At 38.3% G+C, this 25,564-nt stretch overlaps 1 protein-coding gene and 1 pseudogene across 2 annotated transcripts in view; both read right to left on the bottom strand.

Moving 5' to 3' along the window:
• Positions 1 to 25,564, bottom strand: part of CFAP52 (cilia and flagella associated protein 52) — a 51,083-nt gene that overhangs the window by 21,795 nt on the left and 3,724 nt on the right. The window contains exons 2-8 of one of the 2 annotated variants that reach the window (XM_063112755.1): positions 21,294 to 21,493; positions 20,772 to 20,908; positions 15,430 to 15,558; positions 12,706 to 12,805; positions 11,731 to 11,847; positions 6,101 to 6,201; positions 2,358 to 2,528 (exon numbers count right to left, since the gene is read on the bottom strand). In XM_063112755.1, coding sequence (XP_062968825.1) covers positions 2,358 to 2,528; positions 6,101 to 6,201; positions 11,731 to 11,847; positions 12,706 to 12,805; positions 15,430 to 15,558; positions 20,772 to 20,908; positions 21,294 to 21,493 — 955 coding nt within the window. The remainder of the gene's footprint in view (positions 1 to 2,357; positions 2,529 to 6,100; positions 6,202 to 11,730; positions 11,848 to 12,705; positions 12,806 to 15,429; positions 15,559 to 20,771; positions 20,909 to 21,293; positions 21,494 to 25,564) is intronic. The other variant, XM_063112756.1, reaches the window with a different exon arrangement.
• LOC134389899 (U2 spliceosomal RNA) lies at positions 1,256 to 1,407 on the bottom strand (annotated as a pseudogene).

Genomic DNA, 25,564 nt, shown 5'->3' with positions numbered 1-25,564 from the left:
AGGAATTTAAGGACCCTTTTTTTAACTGTGCTAATATTTTTATTGCAATTGTTATCGGTTTTGCTAGTGTTCTGATTACAAAGTTGCATAGGTTTTCAGTGGTCTGGTTTAACATAGTGGTTCTCAACTAGGTGTAATTTTGCTACCAGGGGAAGTTTGGCGATGTCTGGGAGCACTTTGGGTTGTCACAATTGAGGGAAGGGGGCTGCTACTGGCACCTGGTGGGTAGAGGCCAGGGATGCCACTAAACATCTCACAATGCATGGGGACAGTCCCCCACAATGTAGTTATCAGACTCAAAACATCAATAGTGCTGAGGCTGAGAAATCCTGGCCTAACCCAATTTTCCCAGAAGCCCTGTTCTCTTTAGTATATGAATTAACAGAATTTTAGGTTTTTCAGTAAATTCATTTATCACATTATAGCAAAAAATTTACCTATAGAAGGCAAATGCGGTTAAAAAAAGAATGATAATATTAATATCAAACAAAAAAAAGTTAATGGCAAGAAGAATCTTTTATTTTGCAAAAAGGTACCATAAACAAGGAAGATAAAATTATAAATATTTACATACTTTGAACGCTTATATACTTTCCCTTTGAAAGAAGGGAAAGGCTGATGGAAATGCAAGAAGAATTCAACAAATCTTCATTATTATACTCAGAAATTATAAGTTAATCTTATATAAAAGCATGCAAATTTATGCTGACAAATTTGAAAGTCTAGATGAAATGGATACATTCTTAGGAAAATATAAATGTTTTAACTGACTCAGTGTGGGAAACAACGCGAATATTCATCAATGGCTAAATAAACAGAATGCGGTATATCCAAATAATGGAATTTATTTGGTAATAAAGAGGGATGAAGTAGCACTGACACATGCTATAACATGGATGAATCTCAAAAACATTATGCTGAGTGAAAGAAGCCAGACACAGAAGATCATATATTGTATGATCCCATTTATATGAAATGTCCAGTATAGGAAATCCACAGACAAGTAGATGAGTGTTTGCCTGGCATGAAAGGGGGGGTAGGAAGCAAAGGGAGTGCCTGCTAGTAGGTTTCCTTTGGGATAATAAAATGTTCTAAAATTAGATTACGGTGACAGCTGCACAACTCTGTAAATATGCTAAAAACCATTGAATTATACGCTGTAAATGGGTGAACTTTATGGTATGCAAATTATATTTTTTATAATTTTATATACTAAAGCTGTATTTTTTTTAAAAAGAATTAGGAAACCTATATAAGAAATTGAAAAAGACAGTTCAAAATCTACCCTTAAAAAAGTACCAGGACCAAAATATTTCACAGATCCATTCTACCAAGCTCTTTATTTATTTATTAAACTGATAAGAACAGATACTACACATGATCTTAGCCAAAAGGCCGAGAAGCGATCTTTATTTATTTATTATTTTTCAAAATACCTTTTTTTTTTTTTTTTTTTGATGGTTGGCTGGTACAGGGATTCAAACCCTTGACCTTTGGTGTTATAACATTTTGCTCTAACCAACTGAGCTAAGCAGTTGGCTCCTAACAAGCTTTTTAAAGAGAAAAAAAGTTAGACAGAAAGGAAAGGACCAATTTCCCAGTAAAGATTCACCTAATGGGAAATCACTAGCCACTTTCGCTATTAGAAATATTTGTAAGAACCTAATCACAAGGACACAGGGAGCCAAAACTACAGCTCATGATCTCAAGGACTGAAAGTCAGTCATGCTGATCTTCAGAACAATTTGTAAATTCAAGCTAAATACTGAGGACGTTCAAAGTAAAAACTGACCAACTTCATGAAATGAATCTCACCAAAGGCTCGAAATGTTCAAAAACGTTCAAAATCAAATAATGGCACACTATGACTGAAACTCTTTTTGATATCAGAATTGCTGATGGTTATTTGTTTTATGTGTTTTGTGTGGGATTTACCAAGAAACATAGTAACTAGATCCCGAAGACCTCTTATACCCACCATCATAAAGTCTGACAAATTTGGGAGACCCCAAGAGGTACACATGAATGCCTGGAAAGAAGTTTGAAAAAGGCATTACTAAGCTTTTTCCAGATGGCATTGGGAAAACATAGAAAAGTTTTGCCAGGTGTTTACCCTTTCTTTGATAGGTTTATTAGAAAAGTCAACATTCTAAAGAAACCCAAATCTGAATTTGGAAAACTAATGTTATTGCATGGTGAAGACAACAGAAAGCTTAATAAAATAATTCAATGCATTAGAAAAATGTGACGGAAAAAAATCATAATTATGTTAAGAGATGTTGAAAATGCATTCATAAAATTAAATTCTCAGTACACTGCTTGAAATCTCCATGTTCTTATTTTCCTCTTCTACTTACAATGGAAAGACAATGTCCTGGACAGCTTCAAAGTGACAAGTTGCAATGAGAGTTTCTTTGAAATCTGTGAAGTTGACACGATAAATATGTGATTCTTCTGTTCCTACAAAAAACTGGTGTCCTTCTCCTCGCAGTGCAATAGAAGTGATGCCACCTTGTAACTGAATTTTCCTTTAAGAAGAAACAGAAAGGTAAAGTATTTATTAACCGTCAGGAGCATTTCAAAGGATACAAATCAGGCATATGACGTGGGACATGTCCTCAAGGAGGTGACACAGTTGCAAAGGCAGGAGTTATTCACAATGTTGTGCACCCATGGTCAGTAAAGGGAGAGGTGAGCGTGGGTTAAAATAGTCAGGGAAGATTTATCAGTGAGATGCAGTCTGAAATGTGTTGTGCAAAGCAGGCAGGATTGGGACAGAGGGAACATTCCAGGCAGGCATATGGACACAAGTGGCCATAGCAACTAAACCCTTTATTAACTCTATTTTTCTAGAAATAGAGTTAATAAAGGGTTTAGTTGCTATGGCAACTAAAGGGTTGCCCTAAAATTGGCAGGGGGACCCTTTCTGTCAAAGGATGCTATTACAGTATAACCTTATTTAAAAGAGTGAAAAGTTGGAAACAACCTAAATATCCGATTGTAATGGAATGGTTAAATGATCTATGGGACATCAACTTCATAGATTATATGCTTAGCCATTAAAACAATGTTTAAAATATTATGTAGCACTGTGTGTATATATATATATATATATATTTTTTTTTACACAATAGTTAAAAAAGATTACATAGTAATATTGAACATGTTTATGATGCTTGCATTAAGTAAAAAACCAGAATACAGTATTTCATGTATAAAATAAGTACAATTATTTAAAAATTTATATGAATAACAAAGAAGAAATAACAAAATGTTAATAGTGGTTGTCTTTGCCAGAACCTGCAGCCATTGTTTTTTCCTCTCCCACATTTCAGATTTCTCTCTCCTCCCCTACAATGAGTATGAACTTTAAAATATATATATATACACATATATACGTATACTATATGGAACATATACTAGGAACCTAGCCATGCTCTGAAACTAATTTAGTATTGACAATAAGAATTCAGTGAGGGTTTTTGTGCAAGGAGTCATATGGGAAATGCAGTGTTTTAGAAAGATTTGTTTGTTGGTAGGACACAGACACTTAACAAAGAAAGGACAGACTGTAAGTCACAGGACAGTTCCAGAAGTTGCAGTTGCTAGAAATCTCTGGGCCTCAGTTTACTCAACCATAGAACAATTCCTCCTTTACAGGGCTGCAGTGATTATTGGAGATAATGGGGGTAATGTACACTAGCTCATAGAGGGCAGCCAGGAACTACTGGCTATTGGCATCTGGGCTCCCTAGAAGATGAGGTGAGATCCAGGGTAAAGGGGAAGGCCAGAGGTCTCAAAACTTTAGCCGTCTGTCTTGATCATACTCCTTACTTTCTAGTCCCCATGACTTCTCATGTGGGCTGTTTTATCAATCTACTAAAATCCAAGGAGGTAGAAAACACTGCACCCAATTTGAACCTACTCTTGTCACTTGTCCCACAGGACTATTTTGGAAACATTGATCGCATAAAACTTGTAATCATTGCTTTGAATCTACCTTCATCACAATGGGAATATTTGCATATGAAAAACAAGGGGTTAAAAAACTAGGGGGTTGGGCCGAGCCTGTGGCGCACTCGGGAGGGTGCTGCGCTGGGAGCGCGGCGACGCTCCCAGCGGCCGCGGGTTCGGATCCTATATAGGAATGGCCGGTACACTCACTGGCTGAGTGCCGGTCACGAAAAAGAAAAAATAAATAAATAAATAAATAAAAAAATAAAAATAAAAAACTAGGGGGTTAATTTACTATATTCATTTCACATATCCAGAGACTACGCAACATTTTTTACTTGATTTTATTCCTTGCATTTATTATACTTAGATACTATTTCTTTCCTTTCCTGATTTTTGCTATATTGGTTGCTGCTCATCATCCCTCAACCACTCTACCTATATTAGGACTCAGGTTTGGTCATGAGTTAAGAAAGGAGCTCGCTCTCTCTTCAGAAATTGGAGTCCAGGGCTTTTAAGTGTCTATTCAATGAGGTTGTGCAGGTACCAGGATCCTAAGTAATGTTGCTCCCAGCATTCTCTAGGGCTGTGGTTTTCAAACTTGAGCATGTGTAAGAATAACCCAAAAGGCTTCCAACATTGTTCTTAAATCATCTTCCTCCCTTGTTCCCTTTTATACAAACACAAAAAATTTTGGTCCAAGAATATGCAAAATAAGACCTATTTTGAATTTAAAATTGCAACCTGTCCCTGCTCCTCTTCAAACACTAATTCCCCTTACTCTCTGTCCTACTCCATTTTTCTCCATCGTACTTATAACCCTTTAATACTATGAGGGTACTTCAAAAAGTTCATAGAAAAATAGAATTGAAAGGTAAGGCTGGCCAGTTAGCTCAGTTGGTTACAGTGTGATGCTGATAACACCAAGGTCCAGGGTTCAATCCCCGTACCAGCCAGCTGCACCCCCACCTCGATGGTATAATGAATCTTTCCATGAACTTTTTTTGTATATACTTTTTTTCGTTTGTTTTGTTAATTATTTATTGTCTTTTCCCTCCTGCTAGAATGTAAGCTCCATGATGGCAGGGATTTTTTTTCTTCTTTTTTGTTTGCTCTATTCATTTGAGATATCCCAAGCACCTTAGAATAGCACCTAGTATACAGTGAGTGCTCACACAGACTTGTTTGAATGAAGACAACTGATGGCTGGTTTCTACAATGCACATGCAATTACTACTGGCTCCCTGGGAGTTAGCAGAGGCCATATGGAGCATGTCTGAGGTATTTGGACTTTGTAGAAGGTAAGTTCGAGTTCGGCCTCCACTCCTCTGTGAAGGGTCTTCCCTGACCTTTTCATCCCAAGAAGATCATTTGTTTTTCTCATCTTCTCTTCAACATCCATGATATATTTTATTTTAACTGAACCATGAGGTTTGTGCTTATAAATTATCTTGTCTTGTAGTAACTTTTTTTTTATGTGTATTTACCTTATCCCCAAACCAGACTATAAGTTATGGAAGGACAAAGACCATATCTTATTTTTCCTTACTTTTTAAATAGCATCTGACACATTAGTTTGGATCCAGAAGGTGCTCAATAAGTACTTTCTAATCACAATGTATTAGGTTTTATTTCATTTTATTTTAATTAGATGAGCCATGAAAAGTACATAGGACAGAATCTGGCACATAGAAATAGCTGGTGAATGTTGGCTATTAGTATTAAAACTTGTGTTCAAATGTATTAACTACTAACACAGTGCCTCACACATAATAGGTACTCATTGCATAATAAATTTCATCAAATAAACCATTTTGAAAGCTTAAATTTTGAGATTGTTGGATAAGTTTATAACATCGTATTTCCTTTGTCATGACTCGATGTGTTAGCTAAATAAAACTTTTGTATTTATTAAATGGGCAGTGTCCCTCTGGGTAGTATTGGACTACTTTGGTTTGATTTAACATAAGCCTTTCTCTTTTCATTGGCAAAGAAAAGACCATCTTTGTGACTCTTCATTTTAACAGCAATTATGAAATTCTTGAACCAAATATCACTTTGCCAGTATCATTTAGTTGCTAGCTCTAAGCAAACCTCCCTCTAGTGGGTCTCTACCCATCTGAACTCTGTGGGCCTGGGAACTTACTTGATGGGTTTATAGCTGGGGCTTTTACAGAAGACCAGCAATCCGGCTCCAGAGCCCACCAACAAACCTGTCATCTTCAGGCACTTGATAGCCGATACTCCCTAGGGGGAGAAGCAGTTAAGAAAAAGGCTGAATGGTCTCATCATTGAGAATCAATGCAAGACACAGTGAGCATGGCCAAGGCCATGTCAATGCTTCAAAGGCTGCTTGGATGAAATTCACAAAGGTATTGCCCATGAGGCACCCCCAGGTTGGCCAAGAAGATTCAATGCCCACAATGAGCTCATGTGCCAGGAAGCAACTCTTCTGGTCCTGCAAGAAGCAAGCATGCTTCACCATCCTTCCTCCCCAAAATCACCTGTGCATTTGAATATATTAAAAATGAACACTTTTATATCCCCTTAAATGCAGTCAGAGCAGAAGGCACAAGTACAGTCACAGCAATTATTCCCTCAGTTACCACTGTTTTCAGCAGAACTTAATTCTTACAAATGCAAAGAGACCATTTTTAACATCTAAAGAAATCACAAGGGACTCCTGATTGATTGCTGACTATATTTTCTGAACTAAAGCATGTACTACATAATCTTACCAACAGTAGGAAACATATTTAAAATTCAAAGCAGTTTTCAAAGTTTGAGGATGTATGATGGCCATTTTCAAGTATCCACTATGAAGTTCTAATTTTAAAATGTTCATGACCAATGTTTGATTTTAAAACATTCAATAATAATATAGCTAATGATTTTATAGGTTTGTGTCCTAATAAAGTTTGAATATAACAAAACAAATATTATGTCCTTTCAAGTTACTTTAAACTGAATTTACTCTGTTCTGGTTGCAAAGACAATTCATGATTGAGAAGAGAAACTGAGGATCAAGAATATGAAGGCACGGACCAGAATTATAGGCTCCCCTCTTCCATATCTCACCCCCAACACCAAAAGTGCCACAGCAGGACGAGGGGATGACTGCTTGGCCCTTGAGAAGACAACACTAATGAATATTCTTAGCATTTGTTTGGGAACTTGGGGAATCAGGGAACAACTTGGGGAATCTTGGGGAAGAATTCAACACAGCCTCTAAGTTACATATGTATAATTTCTTTCTTTCTTTTTTTTTAAAGATGACCAGTAGGGGGATCTTAACCCTTGACTTGGTGTTGTCAGCACCACGCTCTTCCAAGTGAGCTAACCGGCCATCCCTATATAGGGATCCGAACCCATGGCCTTGGTATTATCAGGACCACACTCTCCCAAGTGAGCTACGGGCTGGCCCTTACCTATGTATAATTTCTAAATAAACTTGTCTGAACCTATAGATGATATCGTTTGAGTGTGCAGGTTCTGGAGCCAGTCTGCCTGGGTTGAAATTTCAGCTCTACTATTTGCTAGCCAGGAGATCTTAAATGGTATGTGCCTCAGTTTCCTCATCTATAAAGCAGGAATGAAAATGGCACCTATCTCATCAAGTTGTCATGAGGATCAAATGGAATAATGTAAGGAAGGTGCTTTGCACCATGTCTGCCACATCAATATATATCCAGCATGTACTGCTTTGTTGTTGTTGTTGTTTAGTAGACTATTTTTAGAGCAGCTTTAGGCTTAGAAAAATTAAGCACAAGGTACAGAGCTTTCCCAGATACTCCCCTCCCCCCACACATGCAGAGCCTACCCCATTAGCAATATCCCCCACCAGAGCAGCAGTTGTATTACAAACGATAAATCAACCTTGACATGTCATTATCACCTGAAGTCCACAGTATACATTAGGGTTCACTCTTGGTGTTGTACATTCCACGGGTTTGGACAAATTGATAATTGCATGTATCTACCATTATAGCATCATACAGAGTAGTTTCACTGCCCTAAAAATCCTCTGTTCTCCAAGTATTCATCGTCTCTCCCCTCTAACAGAATTGATCTTTTTATTGTTTCCATGGATTTACCTCTTACAGAATGTCCTATAGTTGGATTCATACAGTATGTAACCTTTTTAGGTTGGCTTCTTTCACTTAGTAATATGCACTTAAGTTTCCTCCATGTCTTTTCATGTCTTAATAGGTCACTTCTTTTTAGTACTGAATAATATTTCATTGTCTGGATGTACCGATGTTTGTTTATCCATTCACCTACATCTTGGTTGCTTCCAAGTTTTGGCAATTATGAGTAAAGCTTCTATAAACATGTGTGTGCAGGTTTTTGTATGGAAATGTTTTCAACTCCTTTGGGTAAATACCAAGGAGTGCAATTGTTGGATCGCATGGCAAGAGTATGTTTTAATTTTGCAAGATAGCACCATAGTGTAGAGGGTTAGAAATCTTGATTCCTACTTGATTATTAGACAGGGTTTTTAGGTAATGCATGCATTGGACAAAAGTTCTCAGATAGGAGGCAAGAGCCTACAGCTAGGAGGCAAGAGCCCACCAAATCAATTCTAATCACTGTTTAGGTAAGGGATTGTATACACTGGTTGTTGATATAATGGGTTCATTGGAAGATTTTGTGAGAAGAAAACTCACACAGGTTTAAAGCCTTTAGTGTGAACAAGAGAACTGAAACTAAACAGGGATAGTTCTGAGGGCAATAACCCTTAATACAAAAAAGCTTAAATGATGGGAAAATATGTGAGTTAAGACTTCCAAGGACGTTCCGCTAGATTAGTTAGTACATGCAGGTTTTTCCACATTTTGCTTTAAGCTGTTTCTTTGAGTTTCTCAAGAAGTCAGGCACTTTAATGATTGTCTTATTGTTTCTTTTGCATGTCACCTAGCTTAGATTTATGACTCTTTTGATGGTATATTGTTTAAACTATTTTGAACCATGCATGCTTGGATGAAGATTGTTACATAGCCAATTTCTTTATGTTCTTACTATGATTGATTAACCATCTGTTCTTTTCCTGTAATTTCCTTGTCTTTTCAATAAAAACCGAAGTAAAAACCGACTCAGGGCTATACCCAGTTTCTCCTTCTAACAGAGGAGTTGCTGAGGTGCAGTCCCTTCGGGCTTCTCATTGCATTCATGTTGCTTTGAGTAATCTTTTTTGCATCTCTGTTACACAGCGAGAAGTGTAACACCAAAGTGGCTATACTATTTTGCATTCTCACCAGCAATAAATGAGAGTTACTGTTGCTTTCATATCCTTGCCAGCATTCGATGGCTTCGGTGTTCTGGACTTTGGCCACTCAAATAGGTGTGTAGTGGTATCTCATTGTTGTTTTAATTTGCATTTCCCTGATGACATATGATATGGAACATCTTTTCATATGCTTATTTGCTATTTGTATATCTTCTTTAGGAAGGTGCCAGTTAACGTCTTGAGCCCATTTTTTAATTGTTTTCTTATTGTAGAGTTTTAAGGTTTCTTTGTATATTTTGAGTAACAGTCCTGTGTCAGATATGTCTTTTGCAAATATTTTTCCCTCTGTGTGGGTTTACTTTTTATTCTCTTGACAGGATCTTTTGCAGAGTGAAATGTTTAATTTTAATAAAGTCCAGCTTATCAATTATTTCTTTTATGGGTCATGCCTTTGGTATTGTATCTAAAAAGTCATCACCAAACTGTAGGTTATCTAGATTCTCTCCCACGTTATCTTCTAGGAGTATTATAGTTTCATGGTTTGCATTTAGGTCTGTGATCCATTTTGAGTTAATTTTTGTGAAGAGTGTAAGGTCTGTGTCTAGATTTATTTATTTTTTCATAATGTGGATGTCCAGTTGTCTCAGCACCATTTATTGAAAAGACTATCTTTTCTATATTGTATTATCTTTGCTCCTTTCTCAAAGATCAGTGGACTATATTTATGTCTGTTTCTGGGCTCTGTTTCTGGGCTCTCTATTCTGTTCCATCAGTCTATTTGTCTATTCTTTCACCAACACCACACTGATTACTGTAGTTTTATGGTAAGACTTTTTTTTTAATGGTAAAAAAGTTGAGTAGTGTTACTCCTCCAACTTTGTTTTTCTTCAATATTGTATTGGCTATTCTGAGTCTCTTGCCTGTTCATATAAATTTTAGAATCAGTTTGTATATATTCACAAAATAACTTGCTGGGATTTTGATTGGGATTGCATTGAATCTATAGATCAAATTGGGAAAACTGATATCTTGACAATATTGATTTTTTCTCTCACAAACATGGAATATCTCTACTTATTAAATTCTTCTTTGACTTCTTTCATCAGACTTTTGTAGTTTTCCTCATATAGATCTTGTATAACACATACTATTATTATTTTCATTGTCATTGTCATCTTTACTTTAGTGTTGTATGCCTAATAGGTCAATTTTAAACCATTCCAATTTTTTAGCTTTCTAACCATAGAGGAAACATTTAAGTAGAGTTTCAAAATGGGTACTGCCCAAGATCACTTGATATTCAAGCTAAGTATCTTTAGTGGCACCTCCTATTCCTTCATCCTACAAGCACTGTTTTCTTTCTACCTATGTAAAAGGTGTCTCGAAACCATTGCTTTGTGGAATTTACAATCAGACCCGAATGGTTAGGAATTAAAGCATCAATAGGAGACTTATGTGCCAAAGGTTTGAGGGACACTAAGACAGTCTGCATTCTTGCTGGAGAGGCACTTAGTTGCCATGTGCTGAGAAGGCAAAAAATATCCAGACCGGTAGTTTTTGAGTAGAGTTCTGTGGAGCCCTTTGGAGGTATCTCAGGAGTTGGAATTGGCAGGGGTCTAAGCCTTGCCCTCCTTTAAACCTGATCCACTTTGCTTTATTTGTGTAATATATTGGAATTCCTTTCCTAAAAATAATTTGAAAACCATTGATCTAAGCTACACTTCGATCTCCTGTAGAATTATTTCTAAATGCTTCTTTGCCTATATTATAGCTTTTCCCCCTTTTTATAAATCTCTTTAAAAGTTTGAATATTAAAGATTACTTGATTAGGAAAACTCTGACATTTTCCCAGGAACATGGTGCAATATTTGGAAGTTTCTTGAGAATATCTTCTAAGTGGAAAAATATCTAAGCTTAGTTATAACCATCTGTTCTGTTATCAGAAATGAGATAGGCAGGCGCAGAACCTAACACAAGCTTTCAAATTCAAGGTTTAGTAGAAACAGCCCTGGTAACTTTCTGGGGTGCTGGAAATAGCAGCACTTACTATATAAGATTACTCTTTGATGGTAAGCTTTTTATTCTGGCTTAAATATCAAAGTTTCTCACTGGACTTCTAACCAGAATGTTAGAATTCTGTGAATATAAGCAATTGACTATTTCAAGACTTGTTCGTGACTCAATTGAGGCTAAAATCTAAGATCTAGTTATCAGAGTAGAAAAAATTATATATACAGCCTTATAAGTCAAAGAGCACACTTCTCTTATGTATGGCAACTGGGATGGAATCGATGTGGTTCCTGTGGTTTGAAGAGGTGAAAAAGGTGTGGTTCCCTAATTAAGGACACCTAGGAATGTCTTTGCTCTGAATAAAAACCAGAGTTGAGGACTTAGAGAACTAGCCAATGCACCTTGCAAATTTGGGTATGGCTGTGGGTACATCATTGACTTTTTCTCTTTTCCAGAGACTCTTTCTTAACACAAGTCTGTACTGTCAGTGGGGGGCAGAAAATGGCCGGGCAGAGCAGACCTTGATGGTTCCCACTCACCAAACTGAATTTGTCCTTCACAGGCCCAGTGTCTGCCAGCAGTTTAGTCCTGGGGTTCATTTTCAGAATATCTCCCGTTGTGGTGCCAAGGTAGAAAAAACTATCATCGTCAGCCATCTGGGGAAGAAAGAAGAAAATCTGAAGACCTGGGTTGCCTCAGTGATGCCTATGAGCCCCTGATCCTAAAGGGGTGAGCTTTCTCTGAAACCCCACAAAGACTGAACTTGAAAGATGCTCGTGACAACTTCTATTTCCCCAAACTCAAAGATCAGTAAGAGCAGCTCTGAGCAGAGCAGAATCAGGGCCAAACAAAGAACAGGAGGAAAATTCCAATTAGCCTGTGCTTTTCATTTGAATTATTTTTGGGTCTGATGTTAACATGCATACCCTGCCAGTTCCAACTCCTAAGACACCTCAAAAGGTGTGCTCCTCCCCAAAAAAGGATATGCATTTGTATTATCTCATATCTTCCAAAGCTTTTATTCATAAAATGACTCTGCATTAAACAAGAGGAATAAGTCACTGAAGAATGGAGTTGTATGTGTAAATGTATGAATCCACATTAAAATATATTAATATATTAATAATAAATTAATAATTTCTCTTTATGGAAGAGATTGCATTTCAGCAATGAGTTTCATTGTCAGAAGCTTTATTTCCACTGACAGAAATCACATCAGGGGCATAGGGATGTCCTGTGGGCTGAGTGCCTCTTGGCTACACTGCTCCCCTCCAGGTAAGGCAGGCCTCTGGTGTCTGATGACAGCTCAGGTCCCAGTAAAACAAGACCTACCTGTGCTATGTATGGGCAGCTCCTCCTTGATGCCTGAAGGGAGCTAAAGAAGTGAGACTCTACTTCACCAGTGTCTCCTTATCAATACCCCATATATTCACACTTAACTTTCCTACCCCCCCCACCTTAGTCAGTACCATTAACAGAAATTTGTAGTAACAGTTACTTAAAATAATACTCACCGCAATACTCATGATTATCCTTTTCATCTGTCCTGTTTGGCACTCAGTTGGCCAGATTTTTCTGTTTGGGAGATCCAGTTCCCACACTCGAATTGTCCCGCTATGTATTAAAAATATCACAGTCAAATGGATACCCATTTAATAACCACTTCATCTCTTTTCTGTTGTCTGTGTTCTCTTAAAGGAGAAGCTGGAGGGGACAGAACTAAACATTTTTGAGGGTTTGTTGTGGTCTAGTGCTCTACCAAGCATCTTTCGCTCAATCCTCACAACAACCCTGTGAGGTAGGTTTGATGATTCCCTGATCTCCAAATGAGCTTGTACACAGCAGGGCAGGGACTCCCAACAGTCCTCTCGCACTTTGAAGTATGTACTCTACCCACCATACTGAAAATAAACATACAAGTAAGCAAGGAAACAAATGCAGGGCATATCAAAGCTCATTAAGTTTCCTTCCTTCCTTCTCTTTCCCTTCCTTCCTTGTAGACAAGTAAAAAATGTATATATTTTTGGTGTACAACATGATGTTTTGACGTATGTATACACTGTGGAAAGACTAAATCAAGCTATTAAACATATGCATTAACTCACACACATTTTTTGTGTGTGTGGTGAGAACCCTTAAAATCTACTCTCAACAATTTTCAAGTATACAATATATTGTTATTGACTGTAGACACCATGATGTATGCCACCTAAGTGTCCAACAGCAACTGAGTGGATAAAGAAAATATGGTATATATACACAATAGAATGCTATTCAGCTTTAGAAAAGAAGGGAATTCTGTCATTTGCAATGGCATGGATGGACCTGGAGGACATTATGTTAAGTGAAATAAGCCAGGCACAAAACAACAAATATCACATGGTCTCACTTACATGTGGAGTGCAACACAGTTGAACTCATAAGAACAAAGGGTAGAATGGGGTCTACCAGAGACTTGGTGGTGGGCGGGGGTGTAGAGAGATGTTTGTCAAAGGATACCAGATTTCAGTTAGACGGGAGGAATAAGTTTCAGTATGTTTCATTCACAGTGTTGAGTTGTTAGGAAAAATTTTTAATAGAAAGTACTTTAAAGAGTCCTGTCTTCTGGAAAGGAGAGATAAGATGAAGCAACTAAAATTTTAAAACAGTTACAACATAACACAGGACTTGATATATGGTTGGTAGTTAATCATTGTATGTTGAGTTAATTTGAATTAATAAATGGATAAAAATATCACGGTCAACATCACAAAGATTTCAGCTAATATCTTAGGGCAGAAAAGATTAATTAAAAATAAAGTTTAGTTTTCCTTTTATTTTCTAGCCCCTGGAGTATTATATATATAGTAAGTGCTCAATAAATATTTTGAATGCACTTTTCAAGTTAAAAAAAAAAAAAAAAGAGCTTTTCCACGCCTTCCTGGTAGGAAAAATACTGGAATTTGCAGGGTATTTTATGGAGACAATATAATGGACTACATGAAATTGGGACCATAATGGAGAACCCAGGGTATATAGGTGACACTGCAGAAATTTTACTTAAGAATATTAACTTTCCCAGTTATCAGTGTCCCATGAAACTGAAGCAGATTTAGAGCGGAGATTGTCTTAAAAAAAATTTTTTTTTGGTGTAAAATTCAAGTTTTGGCTCCTAGAGAAACATTGTCTGTGGACATCCGAATGGACCCATGTCTGATGCTTAATCAGCTGCTAAAGAGCAGAAATAACCACATAAAACAAAGGCTTAGTCTAACCATTCTGCAAATCTGAAGGGAACTGAAGAGCTTCCTGGTCACCAGTAGCTTCAGAAGATAGTGTAGGACGCAGTCAGCTGCTTTCACATTAGAGTGCTGTCCTAATAAGATTTGCTTGATAGGGGCTGCCTTTCATGTCAGCCAGTTAGTTACATGGCCTCTGAATGAATCCTTCCTCATACTTAGCCATGCAACAAATGCGTGCTGCATATCACACGGTGGGGACAGGAAACAGTATAGAGGTAGAGCAGCACACATTCTTTACTCTGGCTGGAAAAGTAACTAACAATGTGCACCTTTCACAGGTGAGAGATCACAGACGGGCTGAACCAAGACATGCTTCAACCCTGCATTTTCAGATTCTTCACCTTTGAACTGGTGTACGACATTAAAAAATATGCTTTTATACATGTTTAACTTTCCCTTCGAACTCCAGACAAGGCTCAGATTAGTGAATTCGTAAATTAATTTATTCTGTTACACAGATGCTGGCCTCTGTTCAGACATTCAGCATGGTTACCATTAGCTGGTGAAAGCTGATTTTATTGAAAATTTCTCATATAGCTATCAGTCTAAACATTTGAAACTTCCTGGGACAGTTTATTTGCAAACTATTATTTCATAAGATCTAACCCAAGTGTAAGTGGAAGAAACATCAACCAGCAAGTGAATCTGTGCAATTGTGCCAATTACCGTGTGAGCATGGATTGGGGATAATGTGTTTTCAGTAACAAATAACAACCTGAGATGAGTTGAGCAGGTAAGCAGAATTTTTTCAGTAGGCATTGCAGGATTTTCAAATAACCATACGTAAAATACCTTCAGCTAAAAGGACTTTGCACGAACACAAAATCATGAAAATTATGATGTAAGGTATTTGTCCAAGACTAAAGACATGTTCCCCCAGGTTGGAAAGACCATGTTTTCTATACAAGAAAACATAGTAATTTATGAGTTCTGAAAACTCCAGCTGCAGACACATACTTTCCAGCAGTAACAAACATCTCATCCCGGCACCTGGAGAAGACCACTGTGGTGGCGTTCCCGACATTGAGGCCGGCCACGGGGCTGCCACAGATGGCATCTCTCTTGGCTATGCTCCACACCACCACACTGCCAAAACAAGAGGGACAAGAAAATCAGGGAAAACAGGTTTTCAAAAATAAGAAACAAGTATTTTAGTATTTCAAAAAAGAAACAAAAACCAAAACAGATTACTTACAAAGGAACAAAAAAATTACGCTGACTCCACCAGACATCTTGTCAATCACACTGGATATTAGAACACAAGAGGGTGACTGACACTTAAAGAGCTTTGGAGGAAAATGATTCCAAGGCTAGAAATCGGTGAGTCCATCAATCAAGTCTGAAGCTAAAATAAAGACATTTCCAGACATGCAAGGCAGAAAAGTTTATCTCATGTAAAAATTTTCCTTGGGGAAATATTCCAAAAAAAGGGAAAAAAAAAAAAAAAAGGGAATGAAATAAAGAGGATGACATAAGGCAGTCTTCTCAAACTTGAACATGCATCTGAATCTCTTGGAGGGCTGGTTAAAACAGACTGCTAAGCCCCACCCAGAGTTTCCGATTCAGTATAAAGGACCTAACTAAGAATTTGCTTTCCTGGTCCAGGGCCTACACTTTAAGAAGCACTGCTTTAAGGTTACATCTCATTCTTCCTGGGTGCAACCATGCAACTTAGTCCTAAATTGAACAGTGTTTGGATAGTAATACCAAAAATGCTGGGGAGCGGGTGTTTTGTTAAATGTTTGAATCAAAGTATTTAAAGAAAAGGAATGCACGTTACAAACCTTGTTAATGTAAAAACATGCTTATCTATATTTCCCAACTTTCTTACATATAGAATGCATTATCACAGGTAGTCTAAAATCAAGGTATACCCAAGATCACCAGGAATGCAGAAATAGGAACTGGTGTAAAAGCCATAATTTCTTTTTTCTTACTGGGAAATTGATAGATACCATCCGAAGTGGAAAAATGGACTGGTAAACCACTTAAAAAGTTAAAATGATAACTAGACAATGAACCAAAAGACAGAGACTGTTAAAATGAAATGCTTCATACCCAAGAAATGACATATGTCTACACAAAATGTTGTACATGAATGTTTTCAGCAGCATTATTAATAATAGCTTAAAAGTGGATATGACCCGAAAGTCCATCAACTGATGCATAGATAAAGAAAATGTGCGATACACATACAGTGAAATATTACTTGACAATAAAAAATGAAATATTGATACCTGCCATAAATGAATGAACTTTGAAAACATTATGCTAAGTGAAAAAAGCCAGTCACAAAAGTCCACATATAGTATGGTACCATTTATGTGAGATGTCTAGAATAGGCAAATCTATAGAGATGGAAAGTAGATTAGTGATTTCCTGGGGCTACGAGGAGGAGGGATAAGGAGTGACTGCTAATTGGTATGGGGTTTCTCTTTGGGGTGTTGAAAATTTTCTAAAATTGATTGTGGTGAGGTTGCAAACTTCGTGAATACACTAAAAACCCTCAACTGTACACCCTTAAATGGCTGAATTTCATGGTATGTAAAATCTCAATAAATCTTTAAAAAAAATCCAAATCCAAGTGCCTCTAGAGAGTGGAACTCTTTATGGTGAGGAGGATACGAGGGGTGGCATTGGGAGACTTATACTTTTGAATTTTGGATCTTTTTGCACAGTAAGACAATACAGTTTCTTTATAAACCATGGCCAGGCATAGGTTTAATTTTTCAAAGACAAGTTTAACATTTAAAAATAAATAAAGGGCACCAACAAAGACAGAGAGTTGGCCAAATTAATTCTAGCAAATCTGTACAATGGAATACCATGCAATTGTTGCAAAGAATAAGATACATATCTATGTGCATATACATAGAAGATGTCCTTGGCATAAAGTTAGTCAAAAAGCAGGTTGCCTTACAACATGAATAGCATGATAATATTAATGCAAAAACATTTCATGAATAGGTTACAAAATATAAAAGATACAATGCAAATTGTAGAATGCCCACTGCAGTTTGCAGCTTCCCTTCAGTTTCTACTCCTCCGTGTAGAAGCTAAGTGGTTTGGGTAGAATGGACCCCTCCCATGTGTTCAGGATTGACCTCTGATTATCTAAAACCAACCAGCAGAACCCCATCTTCCTCACTACGGTGACTTCAGAGAAGGGCATATTGGATTCTCCCAGTATAGCAAGGTTTGTTTTATCTTTTTTTTTTTTTTTTGGCTTCTCAACATTCCCAAATTTTCTGCAAGCAAATTTTAGATAGGCTAAAATCAAATTTAAAATTGTACAAGAGGGAGATTAACCATTCTGCCAGATTAGCTTCGGTTAAGGGGCCATTTTTCTTCCCAAAAGCCTAATCAATTTGGCAGAGGCTAGGAATGGGACTGGCCTAATGGCCAAGCTCCAAGAATCTCTGGGGCTGGGACCCAGGCATCTGTATTTTTTAAATCTTCCCAGGTGATTCCAATGTGCATCCAAGGTTGAAAGAAACTGCTTTAGGTTGAGCTAAGAATATTAATAGGAGATTTCTGGATACATGTCTTATCAAAAACAGTCAAATTGGGATGGCCCAGGGACGATATGACCACTTATGAATGACTAGTAAAGGAGGTAATCTCATGACAATTTTGTTGACTTGCTATGTATTAAGAGAACTGTCAATATATACATAAATGTAAATTTCCTTTGTAATAAAACTGTGAAGCTCAAACAAGAAAATACATGTAAAAGTGTACCAAATTATTAAATCCTATGCAAACCTCAGGTGTTATTACTTTTCTTCTACAGACTATGTCCCTTGAACATTAACATAGGAGTGTGTACTGTATTGATTGTTCTTCCTAATATAATGCTTTGAAGTATACTTTTTTTTCCCTCCAGTTTCATTTGTATGTGTCCTCTGCCTACCAAACTTCACTGTGGGCAACAGCAAAGATCACGTCTTGGTGAGACTAATTAAAAACACCACCTTTGGCTGGCCAGTTGCTCAGTTGGCTAGAGCATGGCATTGAAACACCAAAGTCAAGGGTGTGGATCCCTGTACTGGCCAGCTGCCCCCCCCAAAAAAAAAATTATAAATAAATGAGTGAATAAAATAAAAATGCCACCTTTGGACTCACATTGCCAGGGTTTGTCTCCGAGCTCTGCTACTTACCAGCTGGTGACTTTAGTTCCTCATCTGTCATCTGGCACCAATAGCTTCCGCCTCATTAAATTGTTGTGAGGCTTAAATGAGGTGATGCAATTAAAATGCTCAGCACACACCCGTCACATAGTAAGTGCTCAAAAAAATTGAGCTGTTGTCTTTAATGACAATGATGATGACCATGATGATGGCTTCTTTCTTTTACAACAATGGGTCTGGGATATAGTTACACATCAGATTCATCTGGGAAGCTTTTATAACTCTTAGAGCCCAGGCCAATCAAATCAGACTGTCTGAAGGCAGAGCCAGGCATGGATAGTTTTCTAAAGCTCTCCAGGTGGTTTCAATGTGCAGCCAGGAGACTTCTGGTCAAGATGGTGAAATAGATGGTCCCCAGCATCACTCTCTTCCACAAATAAACTAATTTACAACTATTAAAAAGCAACAACAGCCAAGCTGGGGCCACTAGATCTCAGGGAAAGAGGAGGAGAGACCTACCGGGTGCATGAAGGTGGGAGAAGACATGATGAGAGAAAGAAAGGACCACTCTGACAGTTTTGAGCCCCGGCTGCTTCCAGGAGGGAGCTACTGAGTGCACAGAGCAGAAGCTGGTGAAAGCCGCAGCTGTGCCCTTCAGATGAAGTTGCTTGGAGGTGGCAGGGAAGAAGAGGGCCTTGGTGGCCCCCAGGCCAGCAAGACCACTAATAGGGTTCCCATGGACCCATATAGGAGCAAGAAGCCACAACAACTGAAAAAAAAGAGCCACTCAGAGGCCGGTGAGTCATTGCAAGGGACTGGCACATGGCCTATCCCATGGGAAGTGTTTGTAGCATGGGCAGTGTGGGAGATGGGCCCACTGGGAGAACACTGGGACATAGCAAGGACAGCTGATCTGCACCCCAATCAGCATAGGACCACTCAGAGGAGACTGGTCAGGAATATAGAATTGCATGGGGTACAGTTTGATGAAAAGACTTAGGCCCAGACCAGAGTGTCTACACAACCCAGGTACATCAGATTTCACTAGACCTGGAAGTGCCTATAAAGTCAACCATTAAAACCTGAGCTGCAAAAAGAGCCTTCCCCAGGGGATCGGCAGGAAAGCAGCAAGTTAGCTCAACCACAGAGCTCAAGTACTGGTCCCCACAGGAAGTTCCCCCATTTTAGAAGTAAGAAAAGGACAACAAATTAGTTCCAGTGCAGAGTTTGAGTGGTGGGAACAGCAAATAATCCAACACAGAACTGAAAGAAAAAACAGAGTACCCACAACCAGAGACAAAGTTCCATATTAACTAGTAAAGGTCTCATTTCACCAAAGAACACCTGTAACACCTAGAAGGACCAGAAGTCCCCTGGGCTACCAAGCCAGAAAAGGGGGAGGGTCAGGGACCTCAGCAATGCCCCATGACACCCATAACCAGTCCTGAGGGTGGGGGACAAGGGCCTCGGCCACACACTCCCGACATGCGGAAGCATCCTGGGGCTCTCCTGAGCTGGGGCAGTGGGGGGCCTTGAACCTCGGCCACAACCCCCCAACACCTGCAACTAGCCCAGCAGCAACCATCAAGCTGCCGCAGGAAGTGCCCTGGGCTCTCCTGAGCTGGGTCAGTGGGGGGCCACGGGCCTTGGACATGCCCCCCCGACACATGCAACCAGCCCAGTGATGACCACCAAGCTGCAGCAAGAAGGGCCCTGAGTTCCTGAGCTGTGGTGGGTGGGGGAGGGCTTTTGCCATACCCCCTGAAATCTGCACCCAGCCCAGCATTGAGCAAGGCACCACTGGAAGCCCCCAGTCTCTCCTGTGGGAATGAGAGGGGTGCCACAGGCCTCAATCCCACCCCTCCTCCTTCCTCCTTCTCCCATCATATTTCCTTCCCCTTTCCCTTCTGCCCCTCCCTCCCAACTGCTCCACAAGTCACAGAATGAAAATAATTATATTAATAAAATTACATTTTCTTTATTTAAAAAAAAAAAAAAATGTGCAGCCAGGGCTGGGACCACTGTTCTATGGTGTTTTTCTCATAGTCTTTTCACACAGTGCACACTCAAATATAGCTGAGCCAACAGAGGACATTAGAGAGGACAGGGTACTTGACACTTCTGGAAATATACCTGACAGAAAATAAGTAAATATGTTTAGTTGATTACCTTCCATCATCTGGGCCTCCTAGCGATACCAAATACAAATCATTTGGCGAAAAGGCCAGAGCTTCAATTTTGCCCTTGTGAAGTGACAACCGAGCAATCAGCTCCCTTTTCTTATAATCCCACAAAATGATGTCGGCCTGTGGGCAAGAATACATGGTCAGATACGGATGGGCTTTAAAGGAATCTGAGGAGATTATCTACCCCTCTTGGTGAAAAATAATCAGTAATGTCACTTTTCTAGAATTAGATAATGATTTACAAACATGACAGCAACAAAATGGAAACCATTTTAAGGAAGGACTTTTGTTCCTGACTATTATCAGTCACTGCGACTCTGGTATAAAAACACCAGATTCCTTCCCTCCTAGCCTGATAGCATGAAAATGAGTTAAAAGAGAAGTCGAGAGGAAGAAGGAAGGGTAAGGCACCTGGCAGAACAGAACCAACGACCTGAAGGGGGGCAATTTTCTCAGGGATCCACCTCAAAATAAATTCACAACGAGTTATTGCCCCTTTATTCACCTTGAACCCCATGAACGTGACTTGTCCGGAAGCAATGTAATTTCCACTCTTGGAGATGGTCAAACAGGAGACATTGTTACCATGACCGTGCAGGAAGTTCTGCTTGTGAGTATTTATTGCCTGAATGAGGACTGTGCAACCCAGAGGATAAATCAGATGCTCCTGGTCAGGATGGCATTTGAGACCAGAGGGCACATGTCCTAAAAAGAGAGAGATTAAAAGTAATAATAATCAGATGCAGATGTGCTGGTAATGTTTTACTTGAGTACAAAAGAAATAAGCCTTAGTTCAACTAAAATAAGTAATTTTATTCCACTGACAAGATGGTTGGTCTAGTACATCACTTCTCAAAACCCTAATGTGCATAAAATCCCTAAGGGATCCTGCTAAAATGCAGATTGTGATTTGAGGTCTAGGGTGGCACTGAGATTCTGCATTTCTTACAAGCTCCCAAGTGGTGCTGATGCCGGGCCAGGAACCTCACTTTGGACAGCAAGGCCGACAGCCAATTCCTAAGCAGCGTGATTCCCGAGTGCGTGGAGCGTGAGCAGCCTGTCTGGGTAAGGGCATAGACATAGGGAGAACATGAATTCAAAGCTCAGGCAAATGTTTAGTAGCGAAAAATTTGGCTTATTTCCTTTAGCATAATGTTTTCCAGGTTCATCCATGTTTTTGCAAATGACATGATTTCCTTGTCCTCATATATAGGAGTATATACCACATTTTCTTTATTCATTCATCTGTCAATGGATACTTAGGTTGTTTCCATATCTTGGCTATTATGAATAATACTACAGTGAACATGTGGGTGTAGATATCTCTTCAAGATACTGATTTCATTTCCTTTGGATATATGAGTATACCCAGAAGTGGAATTGCTGGATTATATGGTAGTTTTATTTGTAATTTTTTGAGGAACTTCTATACTGTTTTCCATGATGATTGTACCAACTTACATTCTAACCAAGACTGTACAAAGGTTCTCTTTTCTCCACATCTTCATCAACACTTGGCATCTTTTGTCTTTTTGATAACAGGTATGAGGTTATATAGCTCATTGTGATTCTGATTTGCAATTCCATGACGATTAGTGAAAAAAGCCAGACATAGAAAGACAAACACTACATGATGCCCCTTAGATGTGGAATCCAAAAAAGCCAAACTCGTAAAAGAAGTGAGTAGAATGGTGGTTACTAGGGATTGGGGGGTGGGAGAAATAGGGAGATATCAGTGAATAGGTTCTGGAGCACTAATGCTCAGCATGGTGACTAGTTATGAATATTGCATTGCATACTTGAAATTTGCTAAGGGTTGATCCTAAGTGTTCTCATCACACAAAACAAGAGCATAACTATTTGAGGTAGATATGTTAGCTAGATTGTGGGAATCGTTTCACAATGTACGCATATATCAAAATATCACATTGTACACTTTAAATTTATACCATTTTATTTATCAAGTATACCTCAACAAAAATAGAAAAAAAATTTTTTAAATATGGTTTCAGTTCTAAGTGAGCACCAGGCCCTCTGAAGAAGTCTGCGAACTTTCACAGTGAAACCTCATCCCTCAGGCAGCTCCTGTCCTCCAAATACTTGCCAAGAATCACCTCAACAATTACAAACCCTTGTATGAGTACTATGTTTTAATATGAAATAGACTTAAGTTCCCCTTGTTAACTCATCTGAGGTTGGAATTTTGTGGGTTATCCTTCATATTTTACAATATAAACTGTAAAGGCAACTTGACTAATTAAAAAATCATGATTGTATTTTTAGTGAGATGGTACATTTAAAGAACAATTTAAGGAAAAATAATTTTAGTAATATTACACCTCCTTTTTAAAAATACAGTATGTTTCTTCTTGAAGCCTCCTTTTATGTCCCCCACTGGCATTTTCAATGTCTCTTCATACAGATCTGATGCATTTTTTACTTACATTTATTTCTGGCTATATTAAAATCTTTTTTGTTGCTGTTTCCTTCCCCATTAAGAGAGTCATAAATATTTATTAATATGAGGGTACTTCAAAAGTTCATGGAAACACAGAATTGAAAGATAATGCAAATCTTTCTATGAACTTTTTGAAGTGCCCTCATATAGTCTTCTGGTTTTTAAATGAATTCTTCTTTTATAGTTAACTCCCTCTGGAATTTATTTTGGTGCGTTACATGATTTCCGTACCCAGATGAATTTTTTTGCTCAAATGGCAAAATGTAATTATTGAATAAATGATTACTTTCATTTCAATTATGAGTGTTTCTTTTTATGCAGTGAGTTTTTTTTTTTTTTTACCTCTTTCCTCAGGCAGCTCCTATCTTCCAAATACTTGCCAAGAATCACCTAACGTTTGTGTCTTTCAGGGTAATCTATTCCTAATAAAAACTATATTAATTTTTTTCTAATTGCAGGCTCTTTGTAAACAATCATATGGCTACTCATACAGAAAAAGTAAAATTAGATCCTTACTTCACATCCTTACTACACAAAAAATACCTTCCAGGTAGATCAAAGACCTAAACGTGAAAAACATGACAATGTGTACACAGGTATAGGAAATGACTGCTTAACAATGATACAAAAAGAGCAAATCATACCAGAAAAGGCTGATATATCCATCCAAAATTTAAAACTTCTAATAACAAAAGACAAAATGAAAAGAAAAACCCAAATCAGGAGAAGAAATTTGCAATGTACATAACAAAGGATTATCTATATACTATGCAAAGAGCTCCTATAAAGCAATAAGAAAAATACAAACTTCCCATCAGAAAAATGAGCAAGAGACATGAATGGGCAATTTTTGGTGAAAAAATTCAAAAGCCAATAAACATACTGTAGAGGATTGAATTGTGTCCCCCCAAAACTTCCTGAAGCTTGACTTGTGTCCCCCCAAAACTCCCTGAAGCTTGAATTGTGTCCCCCTAGTTTTATGTATTAGAAACTTAGCCCCCACTGTGACTGTTAAGAGGGTGGGAAATCCCATTATGGTGATTAAAAGGTGGGGCCTTGAAGATGTGATTAGATTATAGGACCGTGCAGTAGTGAATGGATTAAAAATGGTGGTCAGGGTGTGGTTCTGAGGGCTTTAAAAGAAGAGAGTCTCTCTCTCTGCTCTCTCTGCTTTCACCATCTTGCAATGTGAGACCCCTGGGTTGCTGTCACCACCACTAGATGGACTTTGGACTTCCCAGCCTCAGAAACTGTAACCAATACATTTCATTTTCTTTATAAATCCCCCAGTTCTGTGTATTCTGTTATAAGCAACACAAAAAGGACTAATACACATACAAAAAGATATTTTACAAGTAACTAGGAAAATGCAAATTATATCCAAAATGAGATACCATGTCACCTGCACCATAACAGTTAAAATGTAAAATGCTGACAGCACCAGGCAGTGTAATGATGTGGAACAGAGGGAACACTCATATACTGCTTGGTGAGAGAGTTAATTGGCAGGATAGCTTTGGAAAACAATGTGTTTATATTGATGGTGGTTGAATAGGCCCTAGGACCCAGCTATTCTACTCTTAGGTATATAACCTGCCCAGAGATAACCTTGTTAACACATAGGTGCATATTTCTTTATTTTCTTTATATTTAATAATTAGGGGTCTTGGTCGCAAACAAGAAGGGTCAACTCTGACTAAATTTAGCAGAAAAAGAATTTCATGGAAGGAATACACATAGCTCACAGAATCTAGCAAGTGTAGAAAATCACATGTGAAAAATGGGCAGGACAAATGAGAAGGCAAGACCAAGCAAAGGAGCTAAGGAACTCTGACCGTCAACGCTGCTTAACATTCAACGCAACGTTCGACTCCCCAGGCGCTCTGCTGCTTTGTGCAGGTCCCTTAAGAGCTGAAGTTCTCAGTGGGAACACCTCCTTGGCTGAGCCTATTACGTCACATGTCTCTAAATTGGCTGCCAAGGAGTTAGGAGAGGAAATATCTGCCCCTTTTAGACTGTCACCAAAGGCAATAGAATGGGCTCCTGCCTATCTTGGGATTCTCCTCAAAAAATAAAAAAAAAGGATATTTAGATACTGAGTAGCCAAAATTGCATATGACCACTACAATGAACATTCTTTGTTCTTAGTACAATCTCTCTCTCTCTCTCTCTCTCTCTCCCCTCACTTAAACAACATATGATAGGCTCATATCACACATACTGCTTGACAAATAGCATTTTACACTTAATATATCTTTGACATCTTTCCTTGTGATTCCATATGACCTCATTTTTCTTAAGTGTTATGTCGTATTTAG

The sequence above is a fragment of the Cynocephalus volans genome, chromosome 10 (genome assembly GCF_027409185.1).
Source record: "Cynocephalus volans isolate mCynVol1 chromosome 10, mCynVol1.pri, whole genome shotgun sequence".
NCBI classification, from domain to species: domain Eukaryota; kingdom Metazoa; phylum Chordata; class Mammalia; order Dermoptera; family Cynocephalidae; genus Cynocephalus; species Cynocephalus volans.
This window is presented reverse-complemented; position numbering and strand designations above follow the sequence as displayed.